Source organism: Poecile atricapillus, chromosome 3 (genome assembly GCF_030490865.1).
Source record: "Poecile atricapillus isolate bPoeAtr1 chromosome 3, bPoeAtr1.hap1, whole genome shotgun sequence".
NCBI classification, from domain to species: Eukaryota; Metazoa; Chordata; class Aves; order Passeriformes; family Paridae; genus Poecile; species Poecile atricapillus.
Window position 1 is genome coordinate 1,113,378 of NC_081251.1, and position 22,033 is coordinate 1,135,410.

Sequence of the window (22,033 nt, forward strand, 5' to 3'; positions counted from 1 at the left end):
CTTGCTGCTTCTCTCCCTCTTGTCTTGTTCTTTTCAGTGCTTCCCTTCATGCAGTTTTGTACTCTTTTTCATAATGTTTCTTCTCTCTGAGTTGGGTCACCTGTGTTCTGCTGTGTTAGTTGGTCACTCTAAGCCTCTCTTACGTGCCACTTCTGCAGCTCTGTCTCCGCCTCTCAGAGGCAGGGCTGGATGGGATATTGGGAAGGAATTGTTCCCTAGGAGGGTGGGCAGGCCTTGGCACAGGGTGTCCAGTTCTGGGATTGCATGATCCAGGCTAAGGGGAGCAGGGCTGGTGGTTTCCAGGCAGGAGCCCCAGGCTCTGCCCAGCTCCTTCTGCCTTTCATGCAAGCATAGAATCATTAAGGTTGGAAAAGACCTCCAACATCCTCAATTTCTCTAGAATGAGGGCTGAGATATCCAGAAGAACCAATGAGAACCCTACCCCAAAAGTAAACCCAGTTGTAGAAAATCCTAAGTAGTGTAGAGAATGAGAGAGAATGAGAGAGAATGAGCCAGACCCTGCAGAAATTTTCTGATCCCCCAGCCTGGGAATTTTCACTTGAACAAATTCAGAACTCAAACAAAGAGAAGAAACATCTGGAAGAAATTGCCATGATGATTCTAAAATAAAAAATCTCATTGCAATAAGCTGGGCCCTAGTGTATGCTTATTGCACGTTGCTAGATACTGTAGGGCAGGGAGATAAATCATTCTAATCAGCAGCTAAACCAAACAGTGAGCCTAAGCCAATGTCTGTTGCTCCTACCACAAGAAGCATGAAATTCTAAACCAAAACCAATCAACCAGTAAATGATAATGGTGATGGGAGAGAAAAACCCTCAAGACCAGCAACTGACTGTCACGATCTGCAAGGTGGGATTCGTGATGTGGTTCTTTTATTTGATCGTAGAGTACAAAAGGTTATCAGCAAACCAGAGACTCAAAGAGCAAAACATTTTATTGAGTGCTCATCAGCACTAATACGCAATAGAGGGAAAAGAGGAGAAAGGAAAGCATAAGAAAAGAGAGTCAGGGGATTATAGCTACCAACGTTGAAGTCCACTCAGCCATCCAGCGACACAGAATCTTCTGTTTATTGGGGAGATCTCAAAGGAAGGTAAGTTTGGGGTGTAATTTTATAGTCTTTTAGAAAGCGAGGGGCATAGGGCCAAAACCTGAGGAGACTGATGAGCATTGTGATGAATTCCATTGCACAGGGGGCAAGTGTAGGGTAGAGAGCAAACCACGTCTTGCAAGCCTTTGCTCACCAGCAGGAACGAGGGCAATGTGTTGTGGAAAACCCATTGTGCAGAGTACCACACACACGCCTCTGCTCACCAGCAGGAATGAGAGCGGTGTACCGTGCAACCACCTGTAAACAATCACTTAGCAAACATCCACCTCAGCTAGGCCCAAACCCCCAAACCAAGTCCCTTGTGATATTCAGGGTCTCAGTCTCTGTCCTTGAGATGGTTGTGAGACAGATGAGAGAATCTTCGAACCATCTCTTACACTGATCCAAACTCAAAAAACACTAGTGAGCCCTTCTTCCAGAAAGACTTTCGTAGCCTGAGAGAAGATTACACTCAATGAGCTGATGAATCTATAATTAGTTAGTTAGTCCATCTGTGAGACACTGCAAGTGAAGCTACAGTTCTAGACAGTACTGAAGCAAAGCATTTGAGATCCCTGTCATATGATCCGGTTATCGTGCAAAGAATAATAAAGGTGTCTGACCCTTCTAATCTCTAGGAACAGGTCCTAGGAGGTGTGGCACAAAAATATCTGTGTGCAGATGATCTCTATATACAGCAAAGTCATTGAAAGACCATAGAACAAGGGATTCAATGCTTGAGAAAAATAGCAGTAGTAAAAATTGTCTTCGTAGATGACCTAAACTCTAGAAATCCAGACTTAGTACCATGTACATCCGTAATGTAGCAAAAACTTACTCGACCCAGGCCACAAGAATACGCTTCTGCTGTAACAATGATGAAGCAGGATGACAAAGAAAAGACTGTGCTTGATATAGCAAAGAAGCTCCGAGCATATGCAAATACTGTGCATGGCCCCATACATGCAAGACTCTCAGCTGTAGAAACACGTCTACAGACATTAAAAGACAAGATAGAAGAAAACCACAAGAAACTCAAGGAAGAAATTAAAGAAGACCTTCTCCAAATTTTGGCAATAAAAATCAAGAGTCCTCATACTCAACGCAAAAGTTCTCCAGATAAAGAGAAAAAACTATGAGCTGAGCCGTACATCTTCCTGCGTGGCTATGGAGAAAACATGAAGTAATAGAATAGAAAATCTACTGCTGCTCTGGCAAAACAGGTGCATAAATTAGAAGACAGCAAAACTCAGAAAAAGTTCCACCAAAAAAAAAGCAGCTCCAGTATCCTGTAACCAAACTACCAAAGTATAATGATGATGGCAACATGTCTGATGCCCTTAGAAGAATCTCCAAGACAAATATGCAGAGAAAGAAGGATAACCAGGCTTCAAGGGGCCCTGCATCTAGCCAGGTAGAAGCTAGGGAAAACCTTGTCTTTTGAACTGGGTGGATTTGTTAGCCTAGCACATCAGAACTGTGGAGGCCAAGGAATCAGCAAACAGAGGAGTGCTGGAGCTCCCCTGGAGAGCTTCATCATAGGCCAGGCACTTCCCTCACAGCGAGAAAAGTGTCCCTCCCAGATACCCTTTCGTGTTACATGTTAAACTGTTGTACCCCATTGGTGTTCTTCCCTGCCATTCCACCCTGCTACTTGTATCCAAGTTTCCCCCACCCCTCTCCTTCCCTATATATACACCCTGGTTTTTCCCCAGTTGAGTGGAGCTTCTGTGGTGGCCCCCTTTGCAGAGGACCCTGCACTAATAAAGGCTGATTTCTCTGTGGAATTGCTGGCCAGAGCTCTAGTCCTTTTTCTCCCTGCGTTGCCTGGGAAGGAGCTGCTGCTGAGCCGGTCATTGCTCGCCGGGCCAGGAGAGGGATGTGCCTGTGCCACTGAGAGCCGTCCTTCTCAGGATACTTTTTCACGAACGTCATGGCACCCCTGACATCCACCCCGCTGCAGCAAGAACCACGAAAATATGAGGCCTTAGTTGACACTGGTGCACAGTGCACATTAATCCCATCAAGACATGTGAGGGCAAAATCTGTTTCTATTGTTGGTGTGACGGGGGATCACAAGACTTTACTTCAGTAAAACCTGATGTGAGCCTGACTAAAAATAAGTAAAAAAACCACCAAATGTGACTGGCCCAGAGGCCCCATGCATTTTGAGCATAAACTTCCTCTGAAGCAGATATTTTGAAGACCCAAAAAGACTCAAGTGAGCATTTAAGATAGCAGATGTAAAGACAGAAGGCGTCAAGCAATTGAACACCTTGCCTAGACTATCAAAAAACCCATCTGCAGCAGGACTCCTGAAAGTAGAAGAATATCGAATACCAATTGCCACCTTGATGGTGCACCACCGACAGTATCAGATGATTTGAAATGCTGTGATCCCCATCCAGAAGATGATCCTTGAGCTGTAGAGCCAAGGGGCGGTCAGCAAAACCCACTCACCCTTCAACAGTCCCATTTGGCTTGTGCGCAAAACTGAAGGAGAATGGAGATAGACTGTGGACTATCGTGCATTGAATGAAGTGACTCCACCACTGAGCACTGCTGTGCTGGACACGTTAAAGTTCCAGTATGAGCTGGAGTCCAAGGCAGCAAAGTGGTACGCCACTATTGACATTGCCAATGCATTTTTCTCCATTCCCCTGACAGCAGAATGCAGGCCTCAGTTTGCCTTCACGTGGAGGGGAGTGCAGTACACCTGGAACCGACTGCCCCAGGGGTGGAAGCACAGCCCCACCATCTGCCATGGACTAATCCACACTGCACTGGAAAAGGGTGAGGCTCCAGAACATCTGCTGTACATTGATGACATCATTGCGTGGGGAAACATGGCTGCAGAGGTCTTTGAGAAAGGAGAGAAAATCATCCAGATTCTCCCGAAAGCTGGTTTCACCATCAAGAAGAACAAAGTTAAGGGACCTGCTGGAGAGATCCAGTTCCTGGAAGTAAAGTGTCAAGATGGACAGAATCGGGTTCCTACTGATGTCATCAACAAGATCACAGCAATGTCTCCACCAGCCTGCATGAAGGAAACGCAAGCTTTCCTAGGTGCCATAGGTTTTTGGAGAATGCACATTCCTGAGTACAGTCAGATTGTGACCCCTCTCTACCTGATCACCCACAAAAAGAACACTTTCCACTGGGGCCCTGAACAACAACAAGCCTTTGCCCAGATCAAGCAGGAGATCACTCATGCAGTAGCCCTTGGCCCAGTCAGGACAGGACCAGATGTGAAGAATGTGCTCTACTCTGCAGCTGGGAGCCATGGTCTGTCCTGGAGCCTTTGGCAGAAGGTGTCTGGTGAGACTTGAGGCCGACCACTGGGATTTTGGAGTCGGAGCTACAGAGGGTCTGAAGCCAACTGCACTCCCACAGAAAAGGAAATTTTAGCCACCTATGAAGGAGTCCAAGCTGCCTCAGAGGTGATTGGCACAGAAACACAACTCCTCCTGGCACCCCGACTGCCAGTGCTGGGGTGGATGTTTAAAGAAAAGGTTCCCTCTATCCACCATGTCACCAATGCCACATGGAGCAAGTGGATCGCCCTCATCACACAGTGTGCCCCTATTAGAAACCTGTGTCGCCCTGAAATTTTGGAGAGAATTACAAACTGGCTGGAAGGTGAAAACTTTGGTCTCACTGATGAAGAGGAGCAGGAACAAGTGACACGGGCTGAAGAAGCTCCACTGTACAACCAACCGCCAGCAGAAGAAACATGTTATGCTCTTTTCACTGATAGAAAAACTGATAGTGAACTGATAGTTCATCGTAGGGATGAACCAGAAGTGAAAAGCAGCTGTATGGAGCCCCACACGACAGTTTGCAGACGCTGCTGAAGGAGAAGGTGGATCAAGCCAACTTGCTGAACTCAAAGCTGTTCAACTGGCCCTGGACATTGCTGAAAGAGAGAAGTGGCCAAAGCTCTACCTCTACACTGATTCATGGATGGTGGCCAATGCTCTGTGGGGAGAAGTGGAAAAAGGCCAATTGGCAGTGCAGAGGAAAGCCAATCTGGGCTGCTGATGAATGGAAAGACATCGCTACCAGGGTAGAGAAACTGTCTGTGAGGGTCCGTCATGTAGATGCCCATGTCCACAAGAGTAGGGCTAATGAAGAGCACCGAAACAATAAGCAGGTGGATCAAGCTGCAAAGATAGAGGTGTCAAAGACAGACTTAGATTGGCAACACAAGGGAGAGTTGTTCCTAGCTCGATGGGCCCATGATGCCTCAGGCCATCAGGGTAGAGATGCCACCTATAAGTGGGCAGGAGACTGAGGGGTGGATCTAACCATGGACAGTATTTCCCAGGTTATCCATGACTGTGAGACGTGTGCCACGATCAAGCAGGCCAAGCGGTTGAAGCCCCTCTGGTACGGTGGGCATTGGTCCAAATATAAGTATGGGGAAGCCTGGCAAATTGACTACATCACACTGCCCCAAACCCGCCAAGGCAAGTGCTACATGCTCACAATGGTAGAAGCCACCACTGGATGGTTGGAAACCTACCCTGTGCCTCATGCTACAGCCCGGAACACCATCCTGGGACTTGAAAAGCAGGTCCTTTGGAGGCACGGCACCCCTGAGAGGATTGAATCAGACAATGGGACTCATTTCAAGAACAGCCTTATAAACACCTGGGCTAGGGAACATGGCATTGAGTAGGTGTACCATATCCCTTATCATGCACCAGCTACTGGGAAAGTAGAGAAGTACAATGAACTGTTAAAAACCACCTTGAAAGCATTGGGTGGGGGTTCTTTCAAAAATTAAGAGCAGCATCTAACAAAAACCACCTAGATAGTTAACACCTGAAGTTCCACAAACTGAGCAGACCCTGCCCAGTTTGAACCCCTGCATACAGTAAATAGAGACAAAGTCCCAGTGGTACATGTCAGCAGTTTAAGACAGACAGTTTGGATCAATTCTGCGTTGAGTACAGACAAACCCATTCGTGGAGTTGTCTTTGCTCAAGAACCAAGTTGCACATACTAGATAATGCAGAAAAATAGAACACAATGTGTACCTCAAAGAAATCCGATTGTTAAGTGAAAACCATGAATTAATATCACTGCCCTTATCTGTATATAATGTATGTGTTCTGGAGTAAGAATATATATTAGTTTTGGTAATAAGTTGATGATATGGGGATAAGGGGTAGAATGTCCTGGGGTGACTTTATGATGTTTGTATCCCCACTCACCTTGTTTATGTTACATATTAAGTTCTGCACCTTTAAGACTGGCTCTCAGAGTGAAGGGGGGAAGAAGCAGCGTGTAGTTCATGCTGAAGGAAAACATCACTCCCCTGCACCCTGCTGCTGGACTGTGCTGTCTGCAGCATGGACAGACAGTGGGACAGAGATTCTCTTTCACTTCTCGTTAGTTCTTAGCTAGCTGAGGTAGAAGAGTTCCCTGGACTTTTTTTCCTTTTTTCTTGGATCTGTTCAAACCTGCTTTGGACTAAAAACCCGGCCAAACGCTGGGATCTCACGCCTGTGGCCCACCAGGGCCGGGGCCTTGGCACTTTCCGGCACTGGAGGGAGTGATAAGAATCTGAGCAGGCTGAGCTACACCACGAAAAAGACTTTTTTTTTTTTTTCATGGATTTGCCATCTCATCAAACAATGAGAAGTTTTACTGTTTAATATAATTCAATTTCTGTTAAATAAACATCTTTTTTCCCACTTCTCTCCAAAGAAATCTCTTTTCCTGAACCAGCTGTGGGGAGAGGCTGTTTGAATTTGCATTCCTGGGAGAACCCCATCTGGAGGTTCTCTCCCAAATTTGCCCTAAACCAGGACACAGCCCAAACCAGGCAGCAGCAGCTTGACTTTCACACTGCTGCTGGAAAACATATGACCTACAGGAAAACAGCAGTTGCTGCCCCACGGCCCCCCTAAAAGAGAAAGCAGCTCCCTCCAAAAGAGCCAGAACTGGGGGGGCTGTGCTGGACTTCTCCCAGCCTGGGAGCTGTGGGGCATGGAGGGAGAAGGTGCAGCCATGGGGATGAGCTGTGGGGCTGGGAGCAGGCTGGTCACAGCCCACTGTGGTTTTGGAACAGCTCAGAAGGGTCTCATTTTGGACTGCAAGAGAGCGGGCTTCAGGCATGACAGTGTTTCAGCCTGGCCAGAGTCTGGGTCGGCATTTTCTCTGAAAGCGTGAGAACAGGGATGCTTTGCCATTCAGGCCAGAGGAATATTTCCCAAGGCTGGTCATAAGAAAAGCAGGAGCTTGTTAGCAGCCCCTGGGAGCAGACAGTGTTTCTGACAAGCTCAGGAAGAGCTGAGCCCAGGTGCTCTTTTCAGGACCTAAGAGGCATTTTCTGAGCTCACACTGCAGCCTGCAAAGGAGGGAAGTGGGGGAACGCACCACCACAATCACTGCACTTTTATCACTGCTGAAGCAAACTGATAGATGATGCAACAGGAGAGAAAGTTATGGAGGATGAATTTCTGCATAAATTCATCCCTGAGAGTGGTGCTGTGCTCCCCCTGCTCCTTTTCCTGATGGAGCACCAGCCCCAGGGAGGACTGAGAGCCTCACCTGCCCTCCAGGTACCAGCACAGCAGTTAAAAGGTCTGTGCAAAGAGCTGAGAGTTCTCTGAGAAGCAGCTCAAACCACGGCTGGTGAGGAAATCGGGCTCGAAGTCAAATAATCGGACTCCAAAAGAGTGGTTTCGTTTTCACATTCGGCTTCTGTAAGAAGCCTGATTTACTGGAATTACTTCACTGCCTCCAGAAGAGGAAGCCGCACCCACCGGAGAGCCGGGGCTGTTTAAAGAGGGGCTGGGATCGGCTTCTCGCATCCCGGGAGCTGCGGGGCTCGGAGGGAGAAGGAGAGAAGGTAGGGCCCTGGGGAGGAGCTGTGCGGCCGGGAGCAGCGGGGAGCGGGATCTTGTTGCTCTCGTGGCTCCTGTTGCGGTGTTTTGGCACGGCCGGGGAGATGGCAGGGCAGGGGAAGAGCGCTGTGAGGGCAGCGGGCGGGCGGTGTCCGCTCCTCCGGGGGCTGGAGGAAGCCGCCGCTGCTGCAGCCGCTTTGGGGGGCTCGGGGGAGCCGTGTGCGCTGCGGGGCTGAGCTGGGAGGGGGCCGGGCTCAGAGGTGGGGCCGGATGGCTGCGCCCCCCGGATGGCAGGAGCCGTGGCACTGATGCCGGGGGCAGTGCTGGCCCCGAGCCGCTCCTTCGGCCGCTGGGCAGCTCCGTGGGGATGAGCGGCAGGCACGGCTCCTCCTGCCCTGTCCCCAAGCGCAGGGGCTCAGTTCTTCCTTTTGCTCCCCATGCAGGGCGGGTGGCATTCTCCTCTCTTCCAGTCGGAGCGTCACCGCGCAGAGCGCTCTGGGCTCTGGGCCAGCCCCACCAAGGGAGCGCTGTTCCCAGAGCCCCTTTCTATCCCTGGGACACGGCTGGGGAAAACACTCTCGGGGGCTGTGCTGTGAAACGCCTGCACGCATTCCCATGGCCGCTCCTGCTGCCAGCCTTGCTGCTTCCCTCCTTTGCTTCCAAGGAGGAGCTCGATCCCGAGTTATGTCCGGAATGTGCTCAGTGTCTCTCTGTGGGCACGGACACAGTCGCATGGGCCTTTTTCCTATTCCTGCAGCAATGGGAAACCGTGCAGGGACTGCCAAGGGTGCCTGGGGGCGGCTTCAGGGCTGGAGTTATTGTTGTCCAGGGCAGCCTCTGGCTCCTGAGACTGAACCAGCGCTGGCAGCGCTCTGGTGGGTGAGAATATCTGGGAAGGGACAGGGCTGGGACAAGTGGCCCGAGTGGGCGAGCTCCAGCAGTGACCCTGAGGCATCAGCTCCCTTCCTGAGCAACTGTCCTGCACTGAGGCTCTGCTGCCCAGGGAGCAGCTGGACATGTGCCCAAAGCAAACAATTGGTGTCTAAAGTTTCTCCTGTGCTTTGCCTGCAGGCCAAGCTTTCCTCTGATGCTGAACTGCCCTTATCTCGAGCCAGAGGCTTTTCCTGCTTCTGCCTTCCCCATCGTGTCCCCATCCTGCTGGTGGGAGTGCACGAGCTCCTGCTGGGGGCTCAGAGCTTGCTGGGACCCAAGCCCAGCGCTGCTTCTCCCCCCTCTCCGGGGTCCTGAGCTTCCCCCCAGCAGCAGGTGCGTGATGTGGGCAGTGGTGGGATGGGGGGCCCGTGCTGCCCCACTGTCAGTGCTGTTCCCCTGGCTCTGCCCCCTCCACAGCTTGTGTGCTGCCTGAGAGCACAGATGTTCCCTGGACAGCCTCTCACCCAGCAGCGCCCAGCAGTCCTTCTCCTCAGGGCTGCTCTCAATCCATTCTCTTCCCAGCTCATGTCTGTGCCTGGAATTGCCTGCAGCCAGGGGCAGCACCTGCACTTGGCCTTGTTGAGCTTCAGGGGCTTTGCTCCAGCTTCCTTCTGCTGGGGGAGCATGGATGTAGGTCCCAGTGAAAGCCTGCTCTGCTCACTTCCCCAGAAGAGCCCTGAGGAGTCTTTGCTGCCTGGGCAGTGTCCAGTGGAGGAGAAGGGTTGGCCTCCAGTGCTCCTTGGAATGAATCCTCTGTGCTCATGGCTTGCCTTCTCTTGACTGTCTGCTCTTCTCCTCTAGGATTTCAGGCCTTTCCTTCCTGATTCCTCCTGAGTTCTCCAGGGGTTCCCATCACCTTCTCCACACCCCACTGTGTGCCCCAGGCCTGCCGCTGTGCTGTGCTGTACTGTGTCCCCTGAGCTGGGGCCCTCGGCTGCCGGTGTCTGCTGAGAAGCCAAGGCTGGGAGCAAGGAGAGCATCTGCTGAGAGGTGGGTGAGGGGAATCAGAGCCCACAGGCCTTGCACAGATTGCCCAAATCGGCAGGAACTCCCCAGGGAAAGCTGCCCCTGAAGGCTCTGGAAGGCTGCAGGGGCCCTTGGATCTATCCCTGAGTCCAAGCCCCTGAGATCAAAACCTGTGCTGGTAAAGGAGTTGTGGCCTTGGTGGGACAGAAGGTGAATGGTGAGAAGAATTTTTTGCAGTGAATAAATCTCTCCAGTATCCAAGTGAACTGAGACTGGGAGAGTTTTCAGGGTTGTGTGACGGTGTCAAAAACCGCAAAGCCTGAAAGGCAGATATCTTGTGAAAGGGCCAGGTCAGTTAGGGTGAGACTCATGGAATGACGGAATGGCCTGAGTTGGGAGGGACACACCAGGGTCCTGGGAGAAGCAGGATCGAAAGCTTTACTGCAATCCAGAAAGCTCAGATTACCTGGCCGTCCTTGAGCTCCCCCATGGGTGAATGTTGAGGGGCGCTGCTGGCTCCCGGCCGGGCCGGGCGGGTGCGATGATTCCCCCGCGGCTGCAGGGGGCGCTGTGGCGCGGGCTCGGCCGCCTCTCCGCTGCCAATGGCGGCTGGGGCGCCGCGGAGAGGAGAGTTGGCTTCCCCTGCACAGCCCGCGGGGAGCAGCCGCTCTCAGTGCCGCTGCAGGCCCGGGCCGGCGAATCCAAGGGCGGCACAACAGCCGGAGCAGCGGGGGCTGGCCGGGGGATCGCTCCTTTGCGCGCCTCACCGGCGATGGCCGGGCCTGAGGCCGGGCCTGCTGGGGCTGGGGGTGCTCCCAGCTCTCAGCACAGCTCGCAGCGGCTCTGGGCTCCCAAGCAGCAGAGGAGCAGAGAAGCAAGCTGGCAAGCCCTGGTCATGGTGCTGAAGCAAGAAAACAGCAAGGGGGAGAAGAAGGAAAAAACCATAGGGGGGAACAGGAGCTCAGGACAGACCCACTGTGGCACATGGCCCCTGTGTTGATCACCCCTGCTGGAAGGAAGAGCAGGCCCTGGCCCCAGCCCCACCCAGAGCCCTGGGCCACCCTTCAGCCTTCGTCATATTCCTGAGTCGGGGGGGAACAGTGACAGCTCCAGACACAAACCAAAACTGAACTGGCTCTGGGTAAGAACCATCCCCAAGACAGGACCCCAGCACCTTCCAGAGCCATTTCCTAGGGTCCCTCTGTAATTCACCCCTGAGCAGCCTGAAGCCTGCTACCCTCAAGGCCAGGGTTGAAGGTTTGCTGACACTTTTCCTCCTGTCACCAGAGATTTTAAGTTCAGTGGCCCTGTGGTGGCCGTGGGTGTGATGGCCACCCATGGGCGCTGGGCTGACGAGACCCTCTGTGGTAACGAGCAACAGGTCGTGAAGTGCACCCAACTGAGTTGGCTCCCAAAATCTCCAGTCTCTCCTGAAGGGCCACCAGGATACCCCAGGCACAGCTGTGGGCAGGGACAAGGTGGATTTTCCCCCTGATCTGGGGTGGGTCCCGAGTGTGCAGGGAAGCAGCTCCTGGGAAGAGGCGTGAGTGGGGCAAGGAGGGGCTGCGCTGGCAGCTGGAGCAGGAGCACAGCTCAGAGCCCGTGTGGCCGTGCCGGGCGTGGGGGGATGTGTCTGGGGAGTGTGGGGAGCCCTGGGGGGAGCGTGTGAGTGCTGCCTCCGGGTGCTGGGAGCAGCAGGCTGGGCCAGACAGCGAGCAGGGCAGGCGTGGGACTGGGCAGAGGGTGCAGGATGCAGGCAGGGGTGTTGGATGGGCGGAGGGGCTGTGCCAGTGCTCGAGGGAGCCAGGAGTGCTCCTCGCTGTCTGCTCTTGTGTTCTGAAGGGTTCTGCTGGGAGGATGTGGGCAATGGTGAAGGCAGCAGCTTGTTCAGGGCAGGTTGTGTGGCTGAGTGTGCCTGTATGTATGTGTGTGTGTCTGAGTGTACGTCTGTGTTTGTGTGTCTCTGTCTGTGTCTTTACGTCTCTGTATGTGTGATTCATGTGTCTGTGTGTGTGTCTCTCTGTGTCTGTGTTTGTGTCTCTGTCTGTCTGTCTGTCTGTCTGCGTAGTGTCTGGGATAAAGACTGAGCTTCAGGGTTGATCCTGCACACAGGAAAGCCACAGGCACATCCAGTGTGCTGGGAAGGGGACCCTGGCTCTTGTGCCATCCCAGGCCTGGCTCCAATAGCCGGGTGGGAGCAATCCCCAGGGCCGCAGCTGCTGCAGAGCCTCTGCCAGAGGCTGGGGCCTCTGCCTGCACCTTAGGGAAAGTCTCTTTTCTTCCTCCACAGCCATGGCTTCGCCGGAGGGCACGCAGGAGGGAGATACAAAGGCACAGCTCCTGGCAAAGGCATTTCAGGATGAAGGGCTGGATGCTGGATACTGGCTGCTAAAAGTGTCGCAGATCCTGGGAATTGAGTGCAGAGAAGCCCTGCAACATCTGGAATACGAAGACTACCTCAAGCTGGAGTGTGAGGTAAGGCACCCCTGGGAGAAGAAGGCACTCCAGAAACTCCTGAAAATGAGAGATGACAAAACAACCAGTAAAGATGTGCAGAAGGAGCCCTGGGAGAAGAGAAAGGAGAAACAAGAATTGGCCAAACAAGCCCTGAATGATCTGACAGAAATGCTCAACAGCCGCAGCCACAGCCAGGATGCTGTGAGGGAGAAAGCAGAGACTGTGTGGCAAGCCATGGAGATTCCCCAAGAGTTCTGGCCAGCACCAAAGAAACCCTCGGCGGATATGCTGGAGAGCATCCAGAAGCAGCTGGAGCAGCAGGAGTTGTCAGCAGGCAGGAGAGAGAACATCCCTGATACAGAGGTGCTGAGGCGGGCGTCAGGGGGACTGGCCCTGCAGGGCATCTACAGAACCAGCAGACCTGGAGATGCGCTGGCAAAGCGAGATCAGCTCCTCAGGGTTCCTGAGGGATTCCAGCTTGCCGGTCCGGAGCAAGGATCACTCCTTGAGAGGAAGGACTTCTCTTCCACTACAGCAGAATCCTCTTTCACCAAGTCCATGGAGCAGCTGGGGTTCAGCATGAGTGTTTCTGCCAAATGCAAGTTCTGGGGAATTAATCTAGGAGGGGGTGTAGATGGCAGCAGCTCCTCACAGTCACAGGACACCCACCAGTCCCGCTCTGAGCAGAGCTACTTTTGCAGCACCAGGTACCAGTACCTCCCTCTGGCCTCCTGCTACTTCCAAAGGCATCAGCTTTGCCTCTCGGATGCGGCTCTGCGGGAGCTGCAAGACATGGAGCAGCTTTTGAGTTTCACTCAGGATGACAAGGCCCCACTGCTAAATATGTGTGAGAGGTTCTTCAGCAGGTTTGGGTCCCATGTAAACCAGGGTCCCCTCCACTTTGGGGGGATATTCTGGTGGAAGGCGTCTACTGAGGGATTCCAAGAGGAGCAGAGGGAAGAGATGAAGCGACAAACGTCTGAAGCTCTGAACAGCTTTGTCAGGGCCAGCTGGGGTGGCTTCCTGGCAAGTGCTGCGGGGGCCCTGGATGTTTCTAAATCCAGCTCAAAGGCTTCTGTCCTGGGAAGAGCCGGAGAGGGTTCCCATACAGCGATTCAGCTCTACGTGGTCAACACAGGGGGCCCACCAGACACAGCTTCTCTTCCTCAGTGGAGAACAGGGCTCGTGTCTGATAACACAACGTGGTGCGTTATCGACCGTGGGTTTGAGCTGATCCCAGTGTGGGATGTCATCCTGTACAATCACAGCAAGGATTTTAAGTCCGTGGGTCAGATGAGCACAGCCCTCCGGGCTGCGTACAAAGCACTGACAAATCTGAGCATTGGCAGCATTTTTGGAGAGGATCTGGGCAGTGCAGTGCAAGAGGCCAGAGATTTCATCAGGACTCTGAAGGCCTGGGAGGTGCCGGCGGATGAAAGGAAGCTTCTCATGCTGATGGAGCTAAAAGATGATCTGAATGCCAAAACCAGGAACCCCAGTGTGTGGATCAACGTGTGCCTGTCAGACAAAGCCCTGCAGGACTTCCTGGTGAACACCGTGCGGAGTTGCCAGGAGTCACCTCCAGAAAACACCAGATTTATCAAGGTAATATTGAAAAGCCTCCTGACTCCACATATCTACTCTGTCAAGGACTTCCCTGAGGCTTCCTTCATTATGCAATGGATCTTCCAGACTGAGAACCCACTTCCCAAATCTCCCAAAGTCTCTGAGCTTGAAGACCTCATCAAAACACTGCAGCAAATGAAGGAGCACATCCATGCTGTCTCCTACGCGCCAGGAAGCTCTGCTTCCGCCATTCATGAAGCAAAGCGAGAAGCGACCCAGACCAGCAGCCTCGCCATTTATTCCTTACTCCAGTGTCTCCAGGAAAAGGCTCAGAAGGACATGGAACTGTTGGTGCTCTTGATTGTGAGCAGCACAGGGTACCAGGTGGAAAGCAGCACTTTTCAGCACCTCCTTGGACACCGAGAAATTGAGTACATGGCCAAGGAAATGGAAGCGGCTCACAGGGAGTATGTGAACCTGAAAGAGCAGGATGTCAACAGAGCTGAGGCCTATCTTCTGCTGAAGGGTCTGACTGTGACACCAGAAAGTCAAGGGCTGTCCCCTGAGCAGAAGAGGGAGCGTTTAATTTTCATGGAAGATCGCATGAAAGGTTTGTGGTCCACACGGATAAAGAATCTGCTCCAAAAGCACAGTGGAGGTGAAGACTGGGAGAGGCTGGAACAAGACTTGCATTCCTTGATCAGTGGGTGCTTGGATGACAATAGGGATGAAGAAAAGATGCAGAACATAATCAGAGACCTGGAAGACACTTTTCCGACATCTGAACACCCTAGCCACTCTCAAACCACCTCAGACAGCAGCCAATCCAAAGGAAATGAAGCCATCGCAAACCAGGAGTTCCTCCAGCTGCTCAAGCGCCTGGGACTGGAAAGTCAGTATCCAAGAAGAATGGGGATGGGAGATTTCCACACCATCTGCAGGACATGTCTGCAGGACAGCCAGCCCAGCCAGGACACGGAGCTGCCAGGTTACTTCCTGCAAAAGCTGTTAACCGTGGATTACCACAAGGTGAGGTACCTGACTTGCTGGGATGAGAGCATCCGTGGCCTTGCACCTGTGCCAGTAACTACAAAGCAAGAGGATGAACTGTCAAACTGCTTTGATAACTTTCTTGATGATTTGTATGAAGTAGCCCCTGAATGTGTGAGCAGGGACAGCCATGTGCACCCCATGGACCTGCAGATGGCCATTTTCCACTGCGCTGATGACTTCCTGAGACAAACCCTTGCAACCAAGCTGGCCTTCTGCCAACTGGCACTGCCTCTGCTGGTGCCCAACCCGTGCACTTCACGCATCGAGTTCCCGCTCTACGCCCTCAGCCGAATCCAAAGGAGCTGGAAAGAGGTTGAGAAGTCAGGAGAGCAGGCCCAAACAAAGAGTTACAACAACAAACTCATCTTTCAGACACAGACACCCATCGTGTCCTTCATCCGCATTGGCAGCTCAGGCTCCTCTTCCAAGTCTCAGCTCCTGAACGCTTTGCTAAGCAAACGCAAACACGACACTTTTTTCCACCGCCACTGCAGAGGCAGCACCAGGGAGCGTTTGCTGATGGAAGGGGTGGTGGAGATTGCCTGGTACTGCCCCTGTGGAAGCCCTGATGACACCTTTGAGTGCTGTGTTGCTTTCTGCAACCTGCATGGAAATGCCAGGGATCACAAAGCACAGCTGCAGTTCCTGCAGGAGATATCTGCTGTCAACGTGGCTCTGGTGTCTGATTCGGAGCACATGGACAGCAGGGGGAAAAAGCTTCTGCAGGACCTGTGGCAGTCACAAAGGCCTTTGGTTTGTCTTCTCACGGAAAAAGAGAAGGTTGCACCTGGACGATCAAGTACAAAAATAAAAATTGGGATCAGGAACAGAAACGAAGCAGAACTGGTGGTGCAGCTGAGCAAAACAATTGGGAATCTCCTGGCAGTGTCTAATACACATTTCAGCCTGGACGCCTGTGCGGACAAAGCTCGCCAGCACGGATTCATAGTGGATGCAGATCAACCCGGGTGTGTGGCAGCCAAAGCAAAGGCAAAGGAGCTGGTGGAGCTTCTGAAGAAAGAGAAGCTGTCGGAGATCAAATCCCAGCTGCTGCCGCTTCAAGGAAAACTGTGGTACCAGTGGTGCAAAAAGGACAAAGAACTCACTCGCTTGCAGGAGAAGGGGAACAAGAGCATTGAGCATCATCGCAGCCAAATTGAAAATGAGAAGAAAGCACTAAGAAGAAAGCAACTTGAGCAAGCTTTCCCCCTCAACCCACTGATGAAATCATTCCTTGGCTTTCTCAAGGGCCAGCCAGCAGATACCAAGGAATATTTCCTGCAGTGGATGAAGGTCTTCATGGATGAGCTGTCCTGTGGTTGCCTTGAAAAACTGAGAAGAGACTATCATGAGTTATGGACTGAAATCTTGACAGGAAAGAAAAAACAGTTGCTGAATCAGCTGAATTCCATCTCTGATGAAATCAACAATTCATCCATTGGCCTGGAGCACCTTCTGAGAGAGGTAGGGCAGATTTATGAAGCTCTGCAATTAATGAACTCCAAGGATGAGCTTTATGCCAAACTGCCGGAAATTGCAGCAGAACTGATGGTTTTGGGTTATCCCATGGAGCTGATGGATGGGGACGCTTCTTACCTGCCCTTGCGCTGGGTGGGAGCCATCTTTGACAGCTTAATGGAGAGGCTGGGGGACAAACGAGTGTTTGTGCTCTCCGTGCTGGGCATCCAGAGCACAGGCAAGTCCACCCTGCTGAATGCCATGTTTGGTCTGCAGTTCAGTGTCAGCGCGGGGAGATGCACCCGCGGAGCCTTCATGCAGCTCATCCCAGTGGGCGAGGAGCTGCAGCAAGACTTGGGCTTTGATTTTGTGCTGGTGGTTGACACCGAGGGGCTCCGTGCTATTGAGATGGCCAATAAACAGTCCCAGAACCATGACAATGAGCTGGCCACCTTTGTCATTGGTGTTGGCAACATGACTGTGATCAACGTGTTTGGAGAGAACCCATCAGAAATGCAAGATGTTCTCCAGATTGCTGTGCAGGCTTTCCTGAGGATGAAGAAAGTCAATCTTTCCCCCAGCTGCCTCTTTGTCCACCAAAATGTGGGAGAAGCAACTGCCAAGGAGCAGAACATGGAAGGCCGAAGGCGTTTGCAAGAAAAGCTGGATGAAATGACCAAGATAGCTGCTCAGCAGGAATTCTGTGACATCTCCTCCTTCAGCGATGTCATTGGCTTTGATGTGAACACCCACATTCACTACTTTGCTCACCTGTGGGAAGGAAACCCCCCAATGGCACCACCCAACCCCACCTACAGCCAGAACGTCCAGCAACTAAAGAGCAAAATCCTCCAGGCTGCCAAGAAGCAGTCGCAGCACAGCATTTTGAGGCTCTCGAGCCTGAAAGATCGTATTGGTGACCTCTGGAATGCTTTGCTGAATGAAAACTTTGTTTTCAGCTTCAATAATTCCCTGGAGATTGCTGTGTACAGGAAACTGGAAAGTGCCTTTAGTCAGTGGACCTGGAAGCTGAGGAGTCACATCTTAGACATACAGATGAGACTGGACAACCGAATTCGGAATGGGGACTTGCAGAATGTCACCAGAAAACACCTTGAAGGGCTGGTGCAAGAGACAAGTGATGGCATTGAGAAAGAAGTGGAGAAGTATTTCAGGGAAGACAAAGACCATGAGACATTGGTCCAGTGGAAATCAGGCACAGAGCTGAAGCTGAAAGAACTAAAAGAGACTCTTCTCCATGAAATGAAGAAGAAATATGAGAGTCTTATAGAGCTACAGAAGGAGCAGAAGAAACTGGATGCAAGGAAGTTGGAATATGAAGATGAGCTCCTGAGAAGGAGTAGGGAGCTGGCTGTGACTCTGAAAGGGAAGAGCCTGAGTGAGAGAGAACTGAGGGACAACTTCACTCTTGTCTGGAACAAGTGGATTGCCGAAGTCTCCAGTGCTGCTCGTCCTCAGGAACGGGTGAATATCGATGCAGACATTGAAGAAGTCCTTCTAGAGCACTTTAAGGAGCCAGGTTTCCATGCACGGATCATGTCATTTCCCAAAGGCAGTGGATTTTCTTTTGACTTAGAGAAACATGTCATGAAAAAAAAGTACTTTGGTGTCTTCACTAAGAGCATTTCTTACGCTGATACGATCAACTTGCAGGACATCACAGACAACATCATAGCGTGTGTGAAGGCAAACATTGATAAGAAGGAACAGGAGAAACGGGATTACAGTCGAAATTTTATCCATGAAATACTCAATGAAGTAGAGAAAGGTGTGAACTCCGTCCCCAGCCATGCCAAATGTACTTTTAACAGAGAGTACAGCATAGATTTGTCTCTATATCTGTGCAAAATGGCAGCGGAAAGGTTTAAAGCTATGCACGAAGCATTCCAAAAGGCAAATGACCCAGTTGTGTACCTGAGCAGCAAGAGAGAAGAGTTCTTCCAGTGTTTCCAGATTTCCTGCCAAGGAGCCACATCAATCACAACTTTTGCTGTTTTCCTTTGTGACAAGATTGAAGCGGCTCTTCGCAGGGCGGTCTATGAGAGGACAGCTAAAGCCATCGCTGAGGACATGCAGGACAAATTCCCAGATTTCAGGGGCAACAGAGCCAATCTGGAAGTTTGCATCCTGAGATACCTGGCAGAACAAGAAAATTTTCAGTATTTCATGCAGTATATTTTTTTCCCAAAAGAATTTTTTCAGAAATACATTGAAACACGAGTTAAGAATTACTGTTTAGGTAAGAGTGGGAGACTGGAGAACTTTTTAGATTGCTCCCTAAATCTTCTCTATCGAAACATCCTGTCAGCTGTTTCTTTATCAACCCAAATTGTCAAAGACAGAAAAGAAAGAGAGGACAAAGTCTCTCTTTGGCTGGATGAATTTTGCAGGGAACTGACAGAGGTGATCAACTTGCCCAGAAGTGACCTGAAGGGCATCGAGCGTCAGGAGGTCACAGACACTGAGTTCCTGAGCAGTGCCGTGGCAGAAGCTCTGGATGACCTGAGGGACAGGCTCAGGAAAGAATTTGCTGCTGCTGATATGAGCTCGTTTTCAACACAGCCTCACACCATCCTTGTGGAGCAGTTTTCGGGGTGCTGGGAGAAGTGTCCCTTTTGTAAGGCTGTCTGCACAAACACCATGCAGGGACATGATGGAGACCATCAGCTGGTCTTCCATCGCCCAGAAGCTTTGGTGGGCGACAAATATTGTGAGACAGACGATCTGGTCATTGATATTTGTTCCAGCCTTGTTGCAAGTGATGCTTTATTCAGAGTTGATGGTAATGAATGGATCCCTTATAAGACATACCGTGATGCTGGACCTCCTTTTTCCAGTTGGAACATTCTTCCTGATTCATCCATACAGGTGTACTGGAAATGGTTTGTTTGTCGTTTCAGGGCACAGCTGGAAGATATGCACAATGGGAAATTTCAGGGCAAAGGAGAAATCCCTGAGGCGTGGCAGAGAATTACCAAGCAGGAAGCATTGGCTGAGCTGGACAGGCGTTAGGCCGCATCCATGGGAATGAAGAACCACAGGAGCTTTGCAGTTTAGGCGAACTTTGTACTAGTCTCTCCACAAATTAAGTTACAATGGTGACACTCTCAAGCCAAATGAAGAGAATGGTATACAACTGCTCCCAAGTTTGGTGAAATAAGGTGTTACTGTGGCTGTCACTCAGGAACTCCCTTGCTTGATGAGAAAGCCAGAATCCTCTTGCCTTCTTGCCATAAATATTTCCCTCTGCTTTGTCCTAGAGCCAAACCAAAGCCCCTCCTTGTGGCGATCGACCCCGTGGCCAAGCCTGAGCCTGAGGGTCAGGGCAAGGGCAGAGGCAGCACTCAGAGCACCCCTTGGATCAGGTGCTGTGAGACAGGAAGAGACAGTGCCCCCAAGGCAGTTTTCCTGCAGCAAGGTGGTGTCCTGCTCAGAGAAAGGGCTGCAGGACCTGAGGGCAGCTCCACACTGGCTGCAAGCTGGGCTGCTTGGCTTTTGGGCGTCATCCTTCCCTCCCTCACTGCAGCCTCCTGGATCAACTGAGGCCCTTCTCCCAGCAGGAGCTGTTGTGCCTCCGGCCTCAGGAAAGCAGGGACACGATGGCCCCAGGGCTCAGGCAGTGCTTTCACTCCCAGTCTCAGAGGTGCTGTGTCTCTGTCCAGGGCAGCTGCTCCTGATCAGGTTCCTGGGGCTGCTGCCCTTCCCTCCAGCCCTCAGGCCTGCAAGGAGCTGCTCCTGCCCTTGGCCTCACTGCTGAACAAAAGCCTTGGGAATGCCCCATGTGGAGAATCCTGCCTGCCAGCAGCTTCCACAGCAGCCCTGGGGGCAGTGCTGGTGCTGTCCAGGCAGGCTGGTGGCACTGGAGCCGTGCTCTGGAGAAGGTGGCACCAGCTGGCTCTGGCCCAGGCAGGCGTGGAGGCTTTTGCTGTGCAGGTGCTGCAGCCCCGCTGGCAATGCGAGGGCCAAGCCCTGCTGGAGAGCTGGCTGAAGGGCTGCTTCAGCCTCATGCCCTGCAGGCTCTGCTAATAAAGGAGTTGATTTGGACCTCCCTGCTCTGTGTCCCCTTTGTGTTCAGGGCAGCCACAGCTGGGGGTGACTGGAGACAGGCAGGGGACAGGGGGCGGCACTGGGTGAATTCCTAAGGCCTGAACAACGGGCCCTGCCTGAGGCCTGAACGTTGGGCCCTGAGCCAGAGTTGCCCAGTGGGTGAACCTTTCCACCAAAAGTGATGTGTATGCTCTCATTAGGGAAGCATTATTAGCCATATGATAAATGTATCTGCTCATTAGAAAGCATCATTAACAATATGATCTATGAATGCGCTCATTAGTGAAACGCGCTTTTATCTCTCCATATTTACAGATTGGACAAGGTCCATGAAATCTGACATCTGTCCTTGTTTGGGGGTGTAGGATCAAAGACAACTCCCTTGGTTCCTGCTTTAGCCCAGGCCAGGCTTTGGGAGGAACGCAAGATGAGAAAGAAAGGAGATGTTCCTGCACTAGAAGTGATGTCAGCTTGGTTATTGAACAATATAAGAACAGGATCCTCTCACAGTGCAGTTGGAAGCCTCATTGCCTGCAGGTGGACACCCCACAGTAATTCCCAGTTACCGAGAGGGGCTCTCCGTTCCTTCACTGTGACAGGGGCTCCCCCCAGCTGATGTGTGGAGCTGGAGGATGGTAAAGTCTTGGGGTAACTGGAGATGTAATGTGTGTCATCTCACTGTATGCAATCTTTTGTTGTAACAATGATGTGCCTTGGGGAACTCATCCTTTTGTGATTCTTGGCAGTTTTGCACTATAGTAAATGTCACCTCTTCCTTCAGTTGGTGCCTGTTTCTTTTGTGCTGACCCTGCTGCCTGGCAAAACACTGGGTGAGGGTCTGGGAGACGGGGTGTGGCAACAGAGGCTCTGCTCCATTCAGGGCCTCTGCTCCAGGAGCAGCTTCACTGTCTGCAGGGACAGCAGAGAGGGCAGGAAGCCACAAACCACAACACCCAGGGACACCAATGTCAGTGGCAGGTGCCAAGCAACGCAGTGCTGGGAACCAGGGCTGGCCTGTCACACACAGGGAAGGCTGAGCAGGTTGATCCCAGCGAGGGTCTGTGCTCTGGAGCTGCTCAGCTGTGAACGAGCAGGACAAAAGGGGAAGAGGCCCAAACTCTGCCAAGCCCAGCCCTGGCCAAGTTGACCCAGAGCCAGTGACAGGAGCCAGAGCTGGGCCATGTGTGCGTGTGCTGCAAGGGCTGAGTGCCAAGGACTGGGGACACCTGGGCTGGGAGGGGATTTGTGTGGCTCCTGGAGCTAGACTGGGAGTGGAGGTGACCCTGGCCATGATGTCACCTCCTGGGCTGAGTGGGGAATGTCCCAGTGCAGCTCTTGGTGTGAGTGGGGGGGACCCAGTGCCACAGCTGGGTGCAGAGGAGAGGACCCAGTGCAGCAAGGGGGGATGGCCTCAGGCCTGGGCTGGGGTGCTCGTAGGGCGCTGGGTCCCTCACCTGCTACCCTCTGTCGCCCTGAAAACTCACCTTCTGAGCTTGCTGACATGGTTTTCTAAGGATTTTCCCAGGACAGTAACTATTAACATAGATATGTGTACATTCTT

General features: G+C 52.0%; 1 protein-coding gene across 3 annotated transcripts; it reads left to right on the forward strand.

Annotated features, from left to right (window-relative positions):
* Positions 1–7,843: 7,843 nt before the first annotated feature.
* Positions 7,844–20,469, forward strand: LOC131577012 (interferon-induced very large GTPase 1-like). 3 transcript variants are annotated; one of them, XM_058834298.1, is made up of 4 exons: positions 7,957–7,976; positions 9,043–9,237; positions 9,706–9,894; positions 12,161–20,469. In XM_058834298.1, exon 4 carries the CDS (start codon positions 12,163–12,165, stop codon positions 19,435–19,437), a length of 7,275 nt encoding a protein of 2,424 aa, XP_058690281.1. In that variant the 5' UTR covers positions 7,957–7,976; positions 9,043–9,237; positions 9,706–9,894; positions 12,161–12,162; the 3' UTR covers positions 19,438–20,469. The 3 variants fall into 3 exon arrangements, with proteins under 3 accessions (XP_058690279.1, XP_058690281.1, XP_058690282.1); XM_058834296.1 differs by lacking the exon at positions 9,043–9,237 and having other exon boundaries at positions 7,844–7,976; XM_058834299.1 differs by lacking the exons at positions 7,957–7,976; positions 9,043–9,237; positions 9,706–9,894 and adding an exon at positions 10,883–11,011.
* Positions 20,470–22,033: the final 1,564 nt, after the last annotated feature.